At 40.0% G+C, this 19068-nt stretch overlaps 1 protein-coding gene across 1 annotated transcript; it reads left to right on the forward strand.

The window, feature by feature from the left end:
- Positions 1-5069: 5069 nt before the first annotated feature.
- On the forward strand, positions 5070-18552 carry DAPL1 (death associated protein like 1). Its single transcript, XM_039328431.1, has 4 exons — positions 5070-5298; positions 13977-14064; positions 16490-16550; positions 18299-18552. Exons 1-4 carry the CDS (start codon positions 5238-5240, stop codon positions 18416-18418), a joined length of 330 nt encoding a protein of 109 aa, XP_039184365.1. The 5' UTR covers positions 5070-5237; the 3' UTR covers positions 18419-18552.
- Positions 18553-19068: the final 516 nt, after the last annotated feature.

A 19068-nucleotide genomic window follows, 5' to 3' on the forward strand; every position in this document is an offset into this window, starting at 1 on the left:
CTTGCCACAGTTGTTAAGTGAATCACTGCAGTTAAGTTAGTAACACTATTGTTAAGTGGAAATGGCTTCCCCATTGACTTTACTTGTCAGAGGTTGCAAAAGGTGATCACATGACCCCAGGACACTGAAACTGTCATAAATATAAGTCAGTTGCCAAGCATCTGAATTTTAATCACGTGACCGTGGGGATGCTGCAGCGTTTGTGTGAAAAATGGTCATAAGTCACTCTTTTCAGTGTCATTGTAACTTTGGTCCCTAAGTGAACTATTGTAACTCAAGGACTACCTGTATAAAAAGGGAACAAGTTTAAATAGATTCTTTATGCTGCATCACATTTGTTAAATGTCAAAACCACAACTTTGTATTAATTCTAATTCTCAGATCAACTTCCTCTTGAAATCTAACTGCTAGCAGAGTTACAGTTATGCTACAAGCTTGTTAATTAATAGTTGCTGTATTTAAATTTCTTGCTTTGCACAGGACCTGCATGAAAAAAAAACATATTAATATTCAGACTGCTTACATTCTTTTACAACTGTTTTGCACAAAAGTGTTATTTATTTCATTTTACAAATGTTCTCTCTCAACAGATACAACTATTTAACTGCCATTCCTGCACATCCAGCAATAACTTAGTTTTCATCTAAGTAGCTGTTTTGGTTTGCCAATTCAAACCATTTTGAGCTGCTTTTTAAGGGCCCCCCCCCCCCCGTCTTCCCAAGCTGTTTTGTACAATTATTCAGGAACCGAAATGCATAAATGAGCACCAACAAAACTATTTTTACACACTCCCAAATCTCTAACATAATAAATTACCAGGATTTCATGCACAAAGACAGGCTGACCTTGATCCCTATTGTTATATTTCCCATAATCCTGTTTTCCAGCCTTGAAAATATAACAAGTGCATGCATTATCCAGACGTGATTTCCTTTGGAATGAGGTCACTGGAGGTTGATGGCTTTGCTTCTTTGTCTTAATGCGAGAAGGTCATTTAAAGTTTATTTATGCATGTCTACAGGAGCTCAAAGTAATCACGTGCCAAATAGATATTGCTATCCATCTGATTTTTTTGCAAGCTCCTGCATCCTAAACATACTTCCAAAGTAGTATAACTTAACTGCAATGACTAGAAACTGTTCTCACTTTACAGATCTTAAAAGAGCAGCACAGAAGGCTTAGGTCTTTTTCCTAATGCCGTAGCCCAGGGCTTTTCAACCAGTGGTACGGGTACCACCTGTGGTACATTGGCACCTGGCAGGTGGTACACAACCATCCTAGAAAAGTGGTAGCAGGGGAGGGGAATGAGCTGAACCGGTGGCAGCAACGCACAAGCCTGAGTGAGAGATGGCTGGAGATGCAGGGCTGTCAGGGCTCAGCGGAAGCTCCAGGATCAGTGCTGCTTTCCAACTGATCAGAGCTTCTTCGGGGCTGTCAGGGTTCAGGGGAAGTGCCAGGATCAGCGCCAGGCTCCAGCTGGAGCTCGGCATTGATCCTGGTGCTTCTGCTGAGCCCTGAAGAAGCATCGATCAGCAGCATCTCCAGGGTATTGTGATTTACATTCAGATGCTTGGCAACTGATTCATATTTATGACAGTCACAGTGTCCCAGGGTCATGTGAAGTGACAAAAACTTGCTGCAACCACCCAGCAGATGGGGGGAATAAAAACCAAACACCCCCCACCCCACCTCCGCTGCCAATTCTCCACCGAAATGCTCACAATAATGGAAACCTCAGACAGGAGGAAGAGCGCTGCCGGGTGGGCAGGCAGGTGTCTTGTTCGGCTGTGGCTTGGGGGGCACTTTTTTCAATGCCATTGTAACTTCTAACAGTCACTAAGCAAACTATTGTAAGTCAAGGACTACCTGTACTTTATCACTTTTTTCCTTTTTGGGGGAGAGGGGATCATCAAGTTTTTGACACCTTGCTAGGCGACTGGTGGTACTCGGATGTTGCCATATCCTAAAAGTGGTACAATGGGTGAAAAGGTTGAAAAGCCCTGCCATAGCCCTTTTTCAAATATTTCCCCAATAAAAAATAAATGCAGCAGGCTGCGCTGGGGTAATATTGGTTTTCCAACACAAAAGTTTAGTTCAGGCTTATTCAGCTATCCAGCTTGGATCCAGAACAGATGTGGTACTCTTGAGCAACAGAAACATAAAGAGCAAGACCTGCAACTTACTGGTAACAAAAGACTGTACAGTATCTTTTAATATGCTTTTTGGAACTTGGAAGCCTGCAGAATAGGTGGGACCAGATTACATGTGTGGGCAGGACTGAACTGCTGCTGGGTGTTTTGGAGCAGTGGTGTGTTTATTTTAGGACCTATATTACAGGGTTTCTCTGTTTTTCAACTCAAAGGGCAGGAAATGGTGTTGTCAGTTTGCAGCCATCATAGACAGCAGGTGATTTTGAAAGCTGTTTGGGCTCTGCAGAGGTGCACTGTTGCAAAGCAACAATCTAGCTTTGCTCTGGTTTCAACTAATCTAATCATTTATCTCCCCCAAAGAGTCGACATTGTGAAATCAAACATGCCTGTGGCTGCTTCTGAAATGTAAGAGGCCTTGTGTTGAGATATCTTATGTCAGAAAATGGACAATCTATAATTAATCTTATCTACTGCAGTATGTGATAAAGCAAGCTAACCTGAAACAGTGATTTCCAATTTTTACTTTGTTTTAAACCACCAAGATCCATCACATTTCCAGTAAGCTGAAACTGTTTAGATAAAAATAAGCCAGGTTTAATGAGAAAAGGAAATAAAAATACTGAATATCCCTATTATAGGGCAGTGGATGTTGGAGAAAGGAAATATCTGAGTTTAAAAGCACCTGACACTGAATCACAATCTTAATCCAGTTGGGAGAAGCTTTAGAAGCTTCTGTTTAAAAGATACTAGTGAATTTCAATAAATATCATCTACAATTATTATACTCCTCCAAAAAGATATTTTCTCACTAATGTAATGGATTAATAGAAGGTATAGATCTATAAATCTTCAACCTTTTTACCCATTGTACCACTTTTAGGATATGGGAATATCTGAGTACCACCAGTCGCCTAGCAAGGTGTCAAAAACTTAATGACTCCCCTCCCCCAAAAAGGAAAAAAGTGATAAAGTACAGGTAATCCTCGACTTACAATAGTTCGCTTAGTGACTGTTCGAAGTTACAATGGCATTGAAAAAAGTGCCCCCCAAGCCACAGCCGAACAAGACACCTGCCTGCCCACCCGGTGGTGCTCTTCCTCCTGTCTGCAGTTTTCATTGTTGTGAGCATTTCTGTTGAGGATTGGCAGCGGGGGGGGTGTTTGGTTTTTATTCCCCCCATCTGCTGGGTGGTTGCAGCAGGTTTTTGTCACTTCACATGACCCTGGGACACTGTGACCGTCATAAATATGAATCAGTTGCCAAGCATCTGAATGTAAATATATTTACTGGTGTACACCGCTTAGAGAGTGCTTGCACTTAAAGCGGTATATAAGTCTCATAAATAAATAAATCACAAGACCCTGGAAATGCTGCAACATTCCAGCTGATCGGCGCTTCTTCTGGGCTTGGCAGAAGTGTCAGGATCAGCGCCGAGCTCCAGCTGGAGCCGGGCGCTGATCCTGGCACTTCCCCTGAGCCCTGACAGCTCCGAAGCTCTGATCAGTTGGAAAGCGGCACTGATCCTGGCGCTTCCACTGAGCCCTGACAGCCTGCAGCTCCAGCCGTCTCTCTCTCAGATCTCTCAGGCTTGTGCGGTGCTGCCACCAGTTCAGCTCATTCCCCTCCCCTGCTACTTTTCTAGGATGGTTGCGTACCATCTGCCAGGTGCCAATGTACCACAAGTGGTACCCATACCACTGGTTGAAAAGCCCTGGTATAGATCACTATATCACATACTTGGTATTTTTTAATGTTTTGATAACTATATTTGTATACAATTGTTTTCCTTTGCAACAGTCTGTAGCTATGTATTTTACTTTGTCTATATTTTTTCTGAAAGGGCTCTTTTAAGTTTTACCAGATTCTCAAAGAGGGTTAGTTCCCTACGATTCTCAAGGTATTCCTGCTGTGTACTAACATAGTAAAGTAAAACACTCTAAAAGATGCTACAGATACTAACTTAACTTAGTTTGCTGAACTTTGCCTCTTTATACAGTGGAAAGGGTGGCTTAGTTTATTTTCCTCTGACTAATCATTTGTATTCTTTTATTAGATGGGTTCACAGTTACAATTTATTTATATCTCTGCTTTTATTGTTTTTATAAATAACTCAAGAGGTGGGCATATCCTACAAACTTTCCTCCTATTTTTCCCACAGCAATAACCAGGTGAGGTGGATTGGCTGAGAGAGAGTGACTGGAGCAAAGTCACCCAATTGGGTTTCATGGATAAAGATTGAATTAAGAGTTACCTGCAACAGTGCATAGGTGTTGCCACATATACACGCTGCCAAGGGATTCATGGATAAGCATAAATTGCAGATCGCTGCAGACAGGGTGGTGCATACATCTCCCAAATACCAATTGCAATGGTGAGGAGGTGCATGTCCTGCACGATGATTGGTTGATCCAACTTCCTGTTCAGTGCTCTGCTGTTTGAGCACTCATAGCCAGAACGAACATTTGCAGAGTATAAATGCAACAGCTGTGCAACTGTATTCAAACAACGATGCGTGTTTCCTGATGTGCGGTGCTAGAGAAGTCTGCTCGATCCTTAAACCAGGGCTTGAACGCATGGCCCCCTCTTTCTAGCCTAGTGCTAATCTTAACCACTAGATTAACGAACCAGCATTGCCTAATTGACCCAAACCTAAATGATACATGAAGCATGTCATCAAATTGGGTGATGAAAAGAAAGAAGCAAAGTGATGTAAAACCTTACTTAAAATTATAGCAACCGCCTTTTGGATTCCGCTAACATACAAACCATAATTTAAAATATGACCGGATTCTCACACTGCTCAAAACCCTAACACGGTTTAGTCGATTTTGGCTTGGGGGAAAAAAAAAGTTTTGTAAGCAGGAGGCGTTACCCTCATCTCTCCTTCGCTTTCTCTTCAGCTTCTCTTAAGCACGTCCCGAAATTTTGTGAAACTCCGCCAAGCTTTCTTCTCTCCCGCCCCTTTCTTTGGGCTGCACCGCCCCACTTTTATCTTTCCCAATAAAAAAGCAAAGCAGCGCCCTGCGTACTAGGGCTAGTAATAACGCTACCTAGTAGTGAGATCGCGTGCTCTTTCACCGAACTCTTATGGCAAATCCGGAATTGTCACCGCCGCCTTCCCCGACTAAAGGGGGGCACCCTCCCGCAGGTAAGGAGAGGCGGGTTAGAGAAAGGGGGGGCAGGTGGGGAACCTGTGACGCAGTTCTTCAGTGAAAGTTTCTTTCTTTTGGAGAAAAGGTGATTCTTCCCCCGCCCCCAAAAGCTAAGATTTACTGAAGGAGAATGAGGCGGCTCCAATCTTCTCCATGACGGCTTAAGCTTGGTACTTTGGGTGGACTTGCCAGTTTTTTAAAGCCTAAAGAGTCATCTTCGCCTGCACAATAACAATTAGGGGGGGGGGAGATAGAGAAATGTGAAAGTATACGCTAGATACATGACGCTTTCACCTCCCCCCCCCCAATCTGTTTCGCCGACGTCAGGGGAGGCTGCAAGGGTCTCTGTTGCCCACTTCCGCCCTCCCGGGATGCCGTTCTGCCTCGTCTGGGTTCACTCTCTTCCGCACAACAAGGGCCAAAGTACAGCCTTGTTTTGCTTGGGTTTTATTCAGGAGCAGCGGAGCGCCGGTGGAGGGGGAAGGGCGATGCTTTGATCTTTTATGGCGACTGCGGTTTACGACCCGAGCCCTTCACTTTCCCTCAGCCAGCCGCACCATCCAGGCTGCGGCTCCTCCCCTTTCATCTGAGGGTCTGCATTTTTGTATTCGGGCTTCTTACGCGTTGGCTCGGGGACGCGCAGCTGTTGTTTCCATCCCAGATGTTTTGAAACACGAGCCTTTGCATTTCCACAGCCCTTCCCCTTGGGAAAGGAGCCAGGTTCTAGCTAGCAGGACATATTTGGATCACGGTTAGGCCGCAAACGTCTTTAAGTCTTACAGATAGGGCCACACACGCGCTTTCTGACTTAAGCTTCTTCACGTGCATGTGGTTTAGCTTTGCACCTGGGTTTGATCTGGTTAGCAATTGAGATACATCACTAGTTGGATAAGTGTGGTACTGGCTTAGTTTAATGGTTACCTGTAATTCACAAAATAACTTTGAATGGAGTAGGAAACTGAGTTAGCTGTGGTAGCAATTGCCTAATGTTTCCTCCAACTAAAATTCCACACCAACAAGAAAGCTGTATTGGCAGTCCCTATCATTCCCCACATCCTGTAGAAATCAAAAGCCAACATAAGAATGCCAAAGGAAGGCAAATTTGCTGATCTTACTCCTGTTTCCACCAGTAAGTGGATCTGAAAGATTTTAAACTGTAATTAAAGTAGAACTATGTGAGGGTGCAATGTACTTCAAGTGTAACATAGTAAGTCATACCACAGTTTGATTTTGGCCTAGGCATTGTGTTAATCATGCTACAGTACATAAACTATGATATAATTGTATAATGTCCAAACTGGTCAGCTTTGGCTGGGATTGCACTACACCAGTGGTTCTCAACCTTTCTAATGCCGCGACCCCATAATACAGTTCCCCATGTTGTGGTGATCCCCAACCACTTATACATCACTGGGTGCCAGGGGCGTGGCCAAAAAAAGGGGAAAAAATGGCGGACAGCCTTGTTTGGAGACCCCCGTGAAATGGTCATTCGACCCCAAATGGGGTCCCGACCCACAGGTTGAGAACCACTGCACTACACAGAGATTAAAGTGTGGGTAGTTTGTCTTGATGTGACTTGTTTATTCAGACAGCTACAGTCTTGTTTATCCAGACAAATACAGTCATATAGTCAATGGTAAGATAGCACTGATAGTGAGTTACAGCAGTGATACTTTATGAACACCCTTTCCCCCTTCCTCATTGGTTGGGCAAGGAAAAATGGGTTTGGCTTGAACATAGCAGCCAATCAGTGTTGTATACTGTAAATCTTTTTTAAAGACAATATTGTTTCCTTGAAGAACTTAGTGGGGATTTTGTTCTTGTACCCCAATCTGACCAAGGGAAGATTGTTTTATTAAATTGAATTAATCAGGATTATGGATGTGTATAGCATGCATAACTTAGAAGTTATCTGTTGACTGTATTTATTATTAAATTTATTTGCCACCCATCTCGCTGAAATGTTGTCTGAAGGCAGGTGATTTGGGGTAATTCAGCAAACTGGGTCAGTGTGCTGTGCAACTATCAAATATAGTTGCTTGTCCAAAAATCAGTTTAGTCTAGTGATTAAGGCACCAGGCTAGAAAGACTCTGAGTTCTAGTTCTGCCTTAACCCTAATCCTGAAAGCCAGCTGCGTCAGTCCTTCTCTCTCAGCCCAACTCACCTCACAGGGTGGTGATTGTGGAGAAAACTGGAGGAGGAAGGAGTGTTAAGTATGTTTGCCACCTTGAGTTGTTTATAAAAATAATAAAGGTAAGATTAAAAATGTAAAAAAAATAGTTAAAAATTATAATTTATCAATTCAATAGTACAAGTTAATGTTAAACTGTGGCCAGTCACTACACTATTCTTCATCCTATTCTTTATTCTTCCTTACAGCAAGGAAGCTGTAAATACTGTCCTAAGACACATAGCATAAGATTGGAATAAAACTTCTTTCAGTTTAACATTGTTTAAACATGCTACTGATTGTTCAAGAATTGCAAATAGCATAGCTTTATTCTCTAACAGAAAAAAGCAACAAAGGACTCTCCAACTTTATTTAACTGAATTCTTCCTGAATACTGCATCCTAATACTTTCCATTCCCCTTTATGGTTGGGAAACCCTTACATTCGAATTACCTAAGTATAATTCTTAGCAGATCAATAAAGCAAATCAGTACTGTAATTATTTAGTCCCAGTGCTATTGCTGCTTTTGAATTTCCATAGCTGGGAGGAATCAGTTGAGGTTCCTAAACCAGCAATCTATTTTTATAGTAAATTGATGAAATGGATACTGTTTACATGATTTTGGAGCCCTGAAGTTGAATAATGGAAGGTTGCTTTAAAAATGTGGCATTAGTTTATTTTTTAAAAATAAAATTATACTTCCGAAAAAGTGCAGGTAGCCCTTGACTTACAACAGTTCATTTAGTGACCATTCAAAGTTACAATAGCACTGAAAAAGTGATTTTATGACCATTTTTCACAGTTACGACCTTCGCAGCATCCTCATGATCATGTGATCAAAATTCAGATGCTTGGCAACTGGTTCAGATTTATGACCATTGATGTGTCCCAAGGTCATGTGCTCACCTTTTGTGACCTGACAAGCAAAGTCAATGGGGAAACCAGATTCAGTTAAGAACTGAGTTATTAACTGATCAACTGCAGTAATTCAAACAACTAAGGCAGGAAAAGTCATAAAATGGAACAAAACACACTTAACAAATGTCTCACTTAACAACAGAAATTTTGGGCTCAGTTGTGGTTGTAAGTCGAGGACTACCTGTATTTCAGGTATAATTGGATATCCCCCAAAATAATATTATAAACCTTGGTGGCAATGTCTTGCTGTTGAAAATACAAACTAGGAATTAAAATATTCATTCATATGCTCTAGTTGTGTCCTATCAAATTTTTATTTGAAATCCCCCCCCCCAAAAAAAAATGACTTAGTAACATGACTTAGAACAAATCAGGGCAGGGTAAGAACATAGCGGTTTGGTATGGATATATCTCCAGCACTTGGACTTTATTAAAATATCAAGAACTGGATTTTTACAAATGGATGATGGCCAAAATAAATATATACAATAATAGGAAAAGAAGTCTAAATCTGTTTTGCAACAGCAGATTATTAATATGTGTTTTTGGCAATATACTTTAGTTGTTTGAGATAAGGAAGAACACTTCACAGAAAGTAATTTAGTTTTGGATATTTTTCATGTTAATTGTAAAATCAAGTCTCCTTTAAGTTGAGACTAAATCTTGATGATTTTTCAGACATATCTGTGTAGTTTTCTTGGTCATATCCCAGATTTAAAAAAAAAAAAAATTTTCCAGATTAGTTTATAACCTTGGGCTTGTTTGGTAGTTTCTCATCCAAGTAAGGCCTATCCTTACTTAGTTTATGGATTTATAAAGATCAGAAAAGTGGTGTCACATGCTGAAATTCTGTTAATAGACAGCTGCTAAGTAGGAAAAATAGAAATGCATGAAGACAATGTGATATTGAGATCTGGACATTGTCCAAAAGACAAAGAGATACTTAGTTATTTCTTGTGGAAACATGTAGCAATTAAATATTTAAGTCAATTTAGAACATCAAGTAACTGCAACGATAAATTGCATTTAAAATAATATTTGTTTGCTGAAGTCTTATTTTCTTTTTCTGCCCAGAAGGTAGTGCCTTAAAAGAAAAATTCAGATGTCACACCAATAATTCAGAAGAAATAAAACATTTAAAAATGCTGCTTTAAGAACCTTGACAAAAACAGATTACATGGTACCAAAAAAATATCGAGGCACCTAGTGTACATATTCATACATTCTCTTCTCTCCTTTGTTAACCCTTAGTCAACCCTTAGTCAACTTCCTCAGCCGACATACCATTTTTTAAAACTTTGTCTCTTTTTTTCCTTAGATAAAATATAAATAATATATCTCTTTCCTGGGCAGGGGCTTTTTCTCCAGTACAGCACCAGTACAGTGTGTTGTCATGTGTTCTCCTGTACACAACCAGCTACAGGTCCTGTTTGAGTTAAAGTTTCATTAGAATGGAATCCTATTTGTTAATATTTTCCAGGTTAATTTTTATCAACTGTAAACTATAATGACCCATGCAGCTTAATAGAGAAGATATAATCATTGTACAAGTATTTAAATACGTATCTGAATTTCATGTTTGCCTAAATTATCTTACTATGGTGATGTTTTTATACATTCTGGATTTTTTTATGCTTCAGGAGTAATTTTTACTATACAACTCTGTACTTTTTTCTTTCCTACCATTAGTTTTTTTGCAGTCCATTTCAGTGGAAGGCAAGATTCTCTCTTGAGAGTTTTACTGTAGAGAATAAGACAAAGTTTAAAAAGCTTAGCACTGGTGTTCAGGTTTAAAACACCGTAAATCCCTCAGTTAAGGCAGAAACTTTTTCAATGTGATGTCCCAATTGATAAAGAGAAGAAGGTGTATCGGATGTGTTTGCGGTCTTGAGTTATTTGTAAAAATAATAAAGGCGAGATATAAATAAATAAATAAATATTACAGTGTTGTTTAATTTGATGTGAATAATATTTAGCAATATTGGACATCCACATGTCCAAGTAGGTCAGCTAGGGTGGGCATGCTTCTAGTCCTTTCCCCAAATATTGTCATCTAATGAATCTTTCTGGCTCTGTAGATCAGCAGCACCTAGGCGGCTGGTGGGGGAGGGGATGGTTTCACATTCGTGCCTGCCCCTTGTGCAAATGGAGCTTTGCACACTCGCCTGCCACTTGCACGGACCGGTTCCCAACGTGCCATGGACCAGTATCAGTCTGTAGACCAGGGTTTGGGGACCCCTGTCTAATGGGAAGTAGGAAGTGGTGGCAGCCCCTGCCTTGTGGCAAGTGTTCCCAATCCCCAGCCTGTGGACCAGCACTGGTCCACAGCATGCAAGAAACTGGAGCGAGCAAACAAGCGAAGCCCCATCCACGGGATGCAGGCAGTGTGTGAAACCACTCCCCTTCTGGTCTGCGGAAAAACCTCTCTCCATGGAACCGGTCCCTGGTGCCCAAAAGGTTGGGGGGAGCACTGCCTTATGGAATACTTTGCCTTCTGAAGTTCAGCCCCACCCTCCTACCTTTCCATAAAACTTTAAAGATCTAGCTTTTCCCTCAGGTGCTGGAATATGATTGGATAACGGGACATTAGAAGGTTGACTTGGTGCCAGGTGTTTGTTGTTTTTAATGTTTTAATCGGTTTAATTTTATAATTTTAATACATTATTGCATGTTGTTTTAACTTTTGATTGGGTGGCATCCAAGGCTTGTTGGAAAATGGGTGGCTATATAAATGTTTTAAATTAATAAATTCAAATAAATATGCCACACAAAAATCTAGATAAGTGAGCTGTTGATTTCAAACTTTTTTAATGACTTTAACTTCCATTTTAAATTGTAGCATAGCTTTAATGGGGGCTAATTGGTTTTTTTGACTGGCAAGCATATTAACAGAACATATAATTATGTAGCAGAGAACATTTGACTAACATAGCAAAAAATAATTTTTAATATACTCCTGGGAACATCAGTACCATGCCATTTCTCATGAAGTATCAGACGCTTCAAGGCAGATAGCAATTAATACAATTCTAATAAGCACTGTTCAAAATTCTGAAAACCCCAATCCTATTCACTTTGTGACTCAAAATAAATTTTTTAACTGGTGGCAGAAATGTAAGGCATAGTTAGCAATGAATTGGGTTGTGATTGCTCAGTGGTTCAAGACATTGAGTTTGTCATCTCAAAAGCTGACAGGCTGGGTTTGAGACCCAAGCATTGCGCAGGAGAGTGACTCCTGTTCCTGCCCATCTAGCAATTTGAAAGCACACAAATGCAAGTAGATTAATAGATACCCCTTTGGTGGGAAGCGATCAGTATAGCCATGTTGGCCACATGAGCACAGAAAATGTCTTTGGCAACGTTGGCTTTCTCGGCCAAGAAACAGAGATGAGCCCGTGCCCTAGAGCAGAGGTCCCCAACCTAAGGGCCGTGGCCCACTACTGGGCCGTGGCCTCTTGGCCACTGGGCTGTGTGAGTGGCGGGCCAATGCACACACGCATGTGCATGCACTCACCCCCTATCCTTGTGCTGGCGCTAGGTGGGCTGCGAGCTGCTAGCTGAGCTACAAAGCTCTCACTGGTGCTAGCCGAGCCATGAGCCTCTCGCCGGCGCTAGCCAAGTCACGAGCCACATGCTGGCAGTAGGAGAACTGCAAGCCATGCACTGGTGCTAGGAGAGCCATAAGCCTCTCACCGGCACTGGGCAAGCCGCGTGCTGCATGCTGGTGCTAGCAGCCCCATTTGCAATGCCACATGCTCATGGCCCTGTTTGCGCACACACTGCCATATTTGCAGGTGTGCACATGCACACCTAAAGGTGCCTGTCCCTCCCTTTCCCACCAGGCCCCCCACTCTAGGACGGGTTGGTGACCCCTGTCATAGAGTCAGACGTGACTGGACAGGGAAACCTTTACCTTTACCTTAGCACAGTTGCTGGCTGAGGAATTCTGGGAGTTGAAGTCCACAAGTCTTAAAGTTGCCAAGGTTGAGAACCCCTGCCTTAGCAGTAAATTAAAATGTTTGTTTCTCTTTCAATATTTTGAAAAATTATATCAAGATTTTCATGTACAAGTGTAATTTTTTAAGTAAATATTGTTAGATAACTGCAACACTCCCAACAGGGTTCATATTAAACTGCCTGAAGACAATTACTATAAATACATGGGACAGGTCTGCTGATACCTTTATGAATGCCACAACTACATAATGCTTTTCAATCTATTGATATGCCATTGGGAGAAAGAGATAGCCTTATGAATTATAGCTACTTATGATGTTACTTATAGTTAGGGTGTAGAGTAGCAGGGTTCCTTCCTTTCTCCCTCCCTCCCTCCCTCCCTCCCTCCCTCCCTTCCCGTCCCTGCCTTCTATTTAGCCCACATTTATTATTTTTATAAATAACTCAAGGCAGCGAACATACCTAATGCACCTTCTTCCTTCTATTTTCTCAACAACAACAACAATTCTATGTGATGACTTAGGCTGAGAGAGGGTGAGAAGCCCAAATTTACCAAATTTCAATGTAAGGCAGGGTTAGAACTCAGAATCTCTTGGTTTTTAGCCTGAGGCCTTAACCACAGATTGAACTGGCTCTGTGTAGCTAGGAGAGCCTCATAAAAGAACACATTTCACAATTGTAATAAACACAATGTTTCTGGTTAAATACCACTACCAGCATTCATTTGCCTTCAATGCATACAACTGCATGAATGTCTTTTTCGCTAAATAAGAGGGACAATAATATCTTTGTTTCTAAGTGTAGCCTAAGAATTAAGATATTCAAGGGGATTAACTTGTAGACAGAAAATATGTGGCTTCCGATGCTTTCAAGTCCATAAGAAATATTCTGCTTGAAGATCAAAACAACTGTGCCAGAAAACAATATGGAGGGAAACGGACCTGTAGATTGATCCAACAGCTGAATTTATCCAAGTTGCAAAGACATAATATGGTTTCTATGATTTTGTTTTGTGAACTCAGCCAGTAAATCATGGTTTGTGGGACAAACCATGGGATAGCATAGATGCTCATCTAGTTGACATCCTCCTCCAATAATTGTTTTGGTGGGATTAGGATTTGATAAGAAATAAGTATAAAAAATCATTTTTAATAATAAATTTTACTCTATATTTCACAAGAGTTTTCCAGCTTTCTGGGCTAACACAAGCATAGCAGAGAGTGAGTCTTGACAATGCTCAAGCTTTTCCTGATTAGACTGTAAAAAAAATGTGACCACAACTCCCCCCTCTCCCCCTTCCACAGTTGCTCCCGATTCTTGGGCTGTGATCCATAGTTTGAGCGTCTCTGGCTTAACATAATGTGTTAATTGAGTCTGTGACAACATTTATGTAACACAATCAAGCCATAGAGCAGTTGACTTGTTTGTGTACAAACATATCTCTACAGCCAGTTCCTGCATACTTGTTTGTGGCTTATCATGTTGTGTGAAATGAACCCTGATTAAAATAAAGCTTAGCATATGAAGTATGAATTTAATCTTATTTCTTTTTAGCATTTTTGAATGTAGATTTGATAATATTTGCATAATATTTGAAAAATACACTAACCCTGCTTTTTTTCAACAGTCAAAGCTGGAGGCATGAGAGTTTCTCAGAAGCTAGAAAATGCACCAGTTGAAAGAAGTTCTAAACTCCCTGGAAAAGAGAAGACTAGGTATATGACCTGCTCGTGTTGTTTTTTTTTTATTATTATTATTTCTGTTGAACAGTAAATGAATTGTGGCATAACGGAAGGTTTTGCGTGGTAAATAGCACTTCAACAGCAAAATGAAAATTTTATGAAACAATTCAGAGAGAAAAACAAGTACAGCGTGGTCACTGGTCCTCTCTGAGCGTGGTTATTTGCTTGCAGATGTTTCATTATTCAACTAGGTAACATCACCAGTGCAAGTGAATGTGGGGTTTGCTCTGTGTTTAAATTCAGTGGCTTACCTCAGGGGTCCCCAACCTATGGGCCGTGGCCCAGGATTGGGCTGCGGGCTCTTGGCCAGCAGGCTGTGAAAATGACTGGCCAGTGCGCGCATGCAGGGTACGCATTCCCCCTCACTTGTGCTAGCACCCATGGTCCCATTTGCATATGTGCACAGGCACAAACGGGGCCACTAGCACTGGGCAGGTTGCGCAGCCTGTTTGCGCAAGCACAAATGGGGCCGCTAACCACCACGGGGATATGCAGCCGTTCACGCATGTGCACGATGCCAGCACATGCTGATGTTTGAATGGGGCCGCTAGTGCTGTGCCAGTGCACGTGGCCCCATTTGCATTTGTGCACACGCACCAATTAGAAAGCTGTTCTCCTTCCCTCCGGGCCACGATCCCAGAATGGTTGGAGACCTCTGGCTTACCTTACCAATTTTGATGAGGGTATGATTTTCTCTTTAGTAATTCCTTGATTAGGGTATTGTTTTGCATTCGTTCTTACATAGGTCCTCTTGTGGGAAGTTATTACTTCGGTAATGGAGCACTTGGCTATTACCAAAGTACCCAACCATAAGTATTCACTCTTCCTACATAAGAGGAGTTGTGTAAGGATATTGTTCAGACAAATGCATTGTAGCAATCCAGAATACCAAAGACACCAAAGAGTCACAATTCAACATATATTTTCTTCTATTGGAACATGAGACATATTCAAGCCTAGGAAATTGTGTGCGGATAGCTGTTTTAACTGTTCAAAATTAAGGACCTTCTAAACTTCCATTTTTAAAATAACTTCGTAGCTGCTCGGCCTTTATATGCAGGGATAAATGTTTAAACTGCTACATTACCAAATATTGTTTCTGGCATTTACTTAATTCTCACTTCCTCAGGAATATGCACTGGAGACTTTTCATTGTTACCTATCTCACCCTTTCAGTTGTAAAGTGTTTGAAACAGTTTCAGGACATTACAACGTTTTGAGCTATATCTTAAACATTAGAATGATGGCCTTTATCCACAACCATTAAAAAATACACTTGTTCCTTAGTGTGTGTTTTATTATTTGGAGCATATATGCTACTTCTGGTAAAATTCATAAAGCATTCATTCTATTATTTGAAAAACAGTATATACACTAAACCTTAAAATAATGTTTAAATAAAAGCTGAGGAGATGTGCTTTGTGTAAGGTTTTTTTATTGTTATTTTCTCTGGAACTAACAGCATTTTTTAAATAAATCTCTCACACAAAAAAAAATTATTTTAGTTTTTTCTTTAATCTTATAATCCTATTCCCAGACTTAGGCTAAACTATTATCACTGATTTCACTTTCCATTCATGAGCAAGATAGAATTTGCTCTCTTTAATTATTGCCTTTTATAGTAGAAAACATTTTAAAATGTTTGAAATATGTCACTGTACATTCTTATTCTAATTTCACAGCTGCTTACTAGTCATAATTAAGGGGTGATTATGTTTGTGATCCAAATAATATGTAAAACCTCAGCCATTTTGGAGTTTACATCCCTAAGACAAGGATTGAATCAACAATGCTGGAGTTGTGCTTAACCTTTTTAATCGCTAGTTAAATAAGAGCCAGTTACTATATCAAAGAAGGGAAGTCTGGGGAAGAAGAACAGAAATGTAGGTTGTGGCTTACCTGTGAGCATAAAACATACCGGTAGGTGCTACAAAACTTTTATCAAATTCCCCACCCTCAGACATCATAATTTTCACTGGGGAATCTTTTCCTGAGACTATTCAGTGACTCAGGCATTTTTAAAAAATCAAAATACTACTTTTTCCCTGCAAGATCAGCTCTTATCAATAACCTTATTGTACTAATCATTGACCACAACAGGTTAGTTTTCTATAGATGATTTTCAGTTCAAATGTTGTAATGAAATTATATATGTTTCACCCAATATAAAAAGTTCCACGTTTATCCTATATGGTTTCCTTACAGTGACTGGTTTTCACATCAAGTTAAAGTATTATGATAGCAGGACTATGGCACCGAGGGGCTCAAGTGTTATTTAAGAGGAATAAAAATGGAATGTACAAGAGGCCAGATGCTCAGTGTCATCTGATTTAATCATAAATTTGGGGAGGGGGACTTAATTGGTAATATCAAAAACTTTTCTATTTATGCTTTGCAGCTCTGCTCCAGTTATAAAAGTACAGAGCATGAGTATCTTACTGGCAGATACCCTCCAGAAAGTAAGTATAGAGCAAAAAGCCATACTTCATTCAAGATTTTTCATTTGAATTGATAAGGACAATATCCAGAAGTAGGCATATATATTAATGTGCAGTAACATGAGTAAAAATTAGTGTTATAATATTTTAATCCCTAGTGAATGGATCTGTTCTGAAGTAGTTTGCTGGCCTTGTTGCTTTATTAGTTTCTTTTCTCAGTTGAAGATCCTCAACTAGTATATTTTATAAATTTTTAAATGTGGTAGGGAAGAGGGCAAAAAAGTTGGACAAACTGCCATGATCTTTTTATGAATTATATTACAATGGATGGAAGCTTATCAAGGAGAGAACCAACCTAGAAATAAGGAGAAATTTCCTGACAGTGAGAACAATTAATCAGTGGAACAGGTTGCCTTCAGAAATTGTGGGTGCTCCATCACTGGAGATTTTTAAGAAGACATTGAACAGCCATTTATCCAGAATGGCATAGGTCTCCCGCTTAAGAAGGGGGATGGACTAGAAGATCTCCAAGATCCCTTCCAACTCTGTTATTCTGTTATTAGTGACCACTTCAAAATATGAATTGATGATAGAAACAGAATCATCTTGGGAGAGGCCAGTGTACTTTTTTTTTTTTTTTTAGTAAATAACAGATTTAATTTGTCATTGTCAGATGATATGGTAAATGTTTATAAGATATGCAGTCAGGATATTGGATCTTACTGGGTGATTCTGTTATCAACTCTTACTATTGTGAATGGTTATTGTACTTACTTTGTATACAGATACACTGTGCATAGAAGCTGTCCTATATGTATTGCAAACTAGGAATATGAAGGCAGGATTATATCATTGGTTTCTTTGTCATCCGCTCCCAAATTGCTGATAATGTAGTAAGGGGATAGACAAAAACTAAAACAACAACAACTCTAGACAGCTAATATTTTCTGGCCTTCTAACTGACCTTTAATTTAGGATGGTGAATGGAAGCAGGGATCATATTGAGGAATCTGAAAAGAGGAACATTAAGGCAAGGATAGAATTCTAGGCCTGCTTTCTTGTTATTTTGCTACCTCCTTCCCTTCCTTCTGTAATATAGTAAAGGTTAAGGAGTCCCTGCAGATTTTACTCCGCTAGTCCTTGCCAACTAGATGGGGTGGTACTCATCTGCATTTCAAGGCCATTGAGCCAGTGCTGTCCAAAGACATTTCTGCAGTCATGTAGCCCGTATAATGTCACGGAGTGCTGTTACTTTCCCACCAAAGTGATACCTATTTATCTACTCACATTTACATGCTTTCAAACTGCTAGGTTGGGAGGACCTGGGGCGAGGACGGGAGTTCACCCTGTCATATGGCACACGGGTCTCAAACTTGGGCTGCTGGCTTTGCAGCCAACGAGCCCAGAGTCTTAACTGCTGAGCCACCATGCCATCCCTTTGTATAATATAAATTAACTAAATATTTCCAGGAGGATTATTTTGTTTATTCGTCCTAATATGGTATTCTTTTTTATTCAGTATTAAAGTTCCGGGGTATTTAAAAGTTTGCTGCTTCCTTCTTCTCCTTTTTCTCATAGGCCCATTTTCTTTAGGATCTCATCTTTAAATCTAGCTACCTATTAAGTGATCAGGAGCACTCTGAATATTTTGAAACTGAGCCATCAGTTTGATATGTAACTAATAAAGGAGGTCTTTTGTTAGGTTGGATTTGAACATGGATGATTTGTAAGCAACAATTAAATTATTTCTTCTTTTTTAACTCCTGCAGCTGAGGCATAAATTTCCAGCCACCGCAGCACAAGGAGCATATGAGAAGCCACGACCTACTCTGGAAAAAATTATATTGCCCAAACGAATGTGCATTATTCAGCAGCCTCGGAAATGTTAAACATGTAGAATAAAATATTCATATATTTGACAGACCTGCACTTAACAAAAACACCAGTTAGCTAGGCAAGCAGTAAATAGACCAAATTGCTCAGGCATTTTGTTTTTCTCACAATAAAAACTGTATATATTCCATTGTTGTTGTTTTTTTCTTGAAATGATTTTTGTTTTAGTATGGCTTCTTAGTGACCACAAACCCTTATTTTACCATTTTTCACCATGTTATTATAGCAATTACAGCTTGGAATAGAGAAGCACTTTTCTGAAACTATATCTGCTAGAGTGGCAGAAATGTTCTAGCCTCATTATGTATCCTTTAAAAAAAAGCAAACAAAATCATTACGAATGTGGATATATAGAGAAAAACAGAGAGCAGTAGAACTTTCATAACTTCTGTATTGTTATTAATAAACTAATTGTTTCCTGATAATAGTCCAGGTTCACTAAGGATAAGGATAAATAGGGACACTTTGTTTCTCTGGAAACTGTTAGGTTGGTTTGGAGAGAGAAAAAGAAAATTATTAGTTGCTGTAATGATGGGTCTATTACCAGCACATGAAAAAATTAATTCTTTTGCACACAAATAATCTTACTTACTCCTTAGAACCTAGGTTTAGTTTATATGTAATAGTTTAGGCTATGTCAAGGAGC

This window comes from Crotalus tigris, unplaced genomic scaffold (assembly GCF_016545835.1).
Source record: "Crotalus tigris isolate CLP2741 ecotype Arizona unplaced genomic scaffold, ASM1654583v1 scf7180000024376.1991246, whole genome shotgun sequence".
NCBI classification, from domain to species: domain Eukaryota; kingdom Metazoa; phylum Chordata; class Lepidosauria; order Squamata; family Viperidae; genus Crotalus; species Crotalus tigris.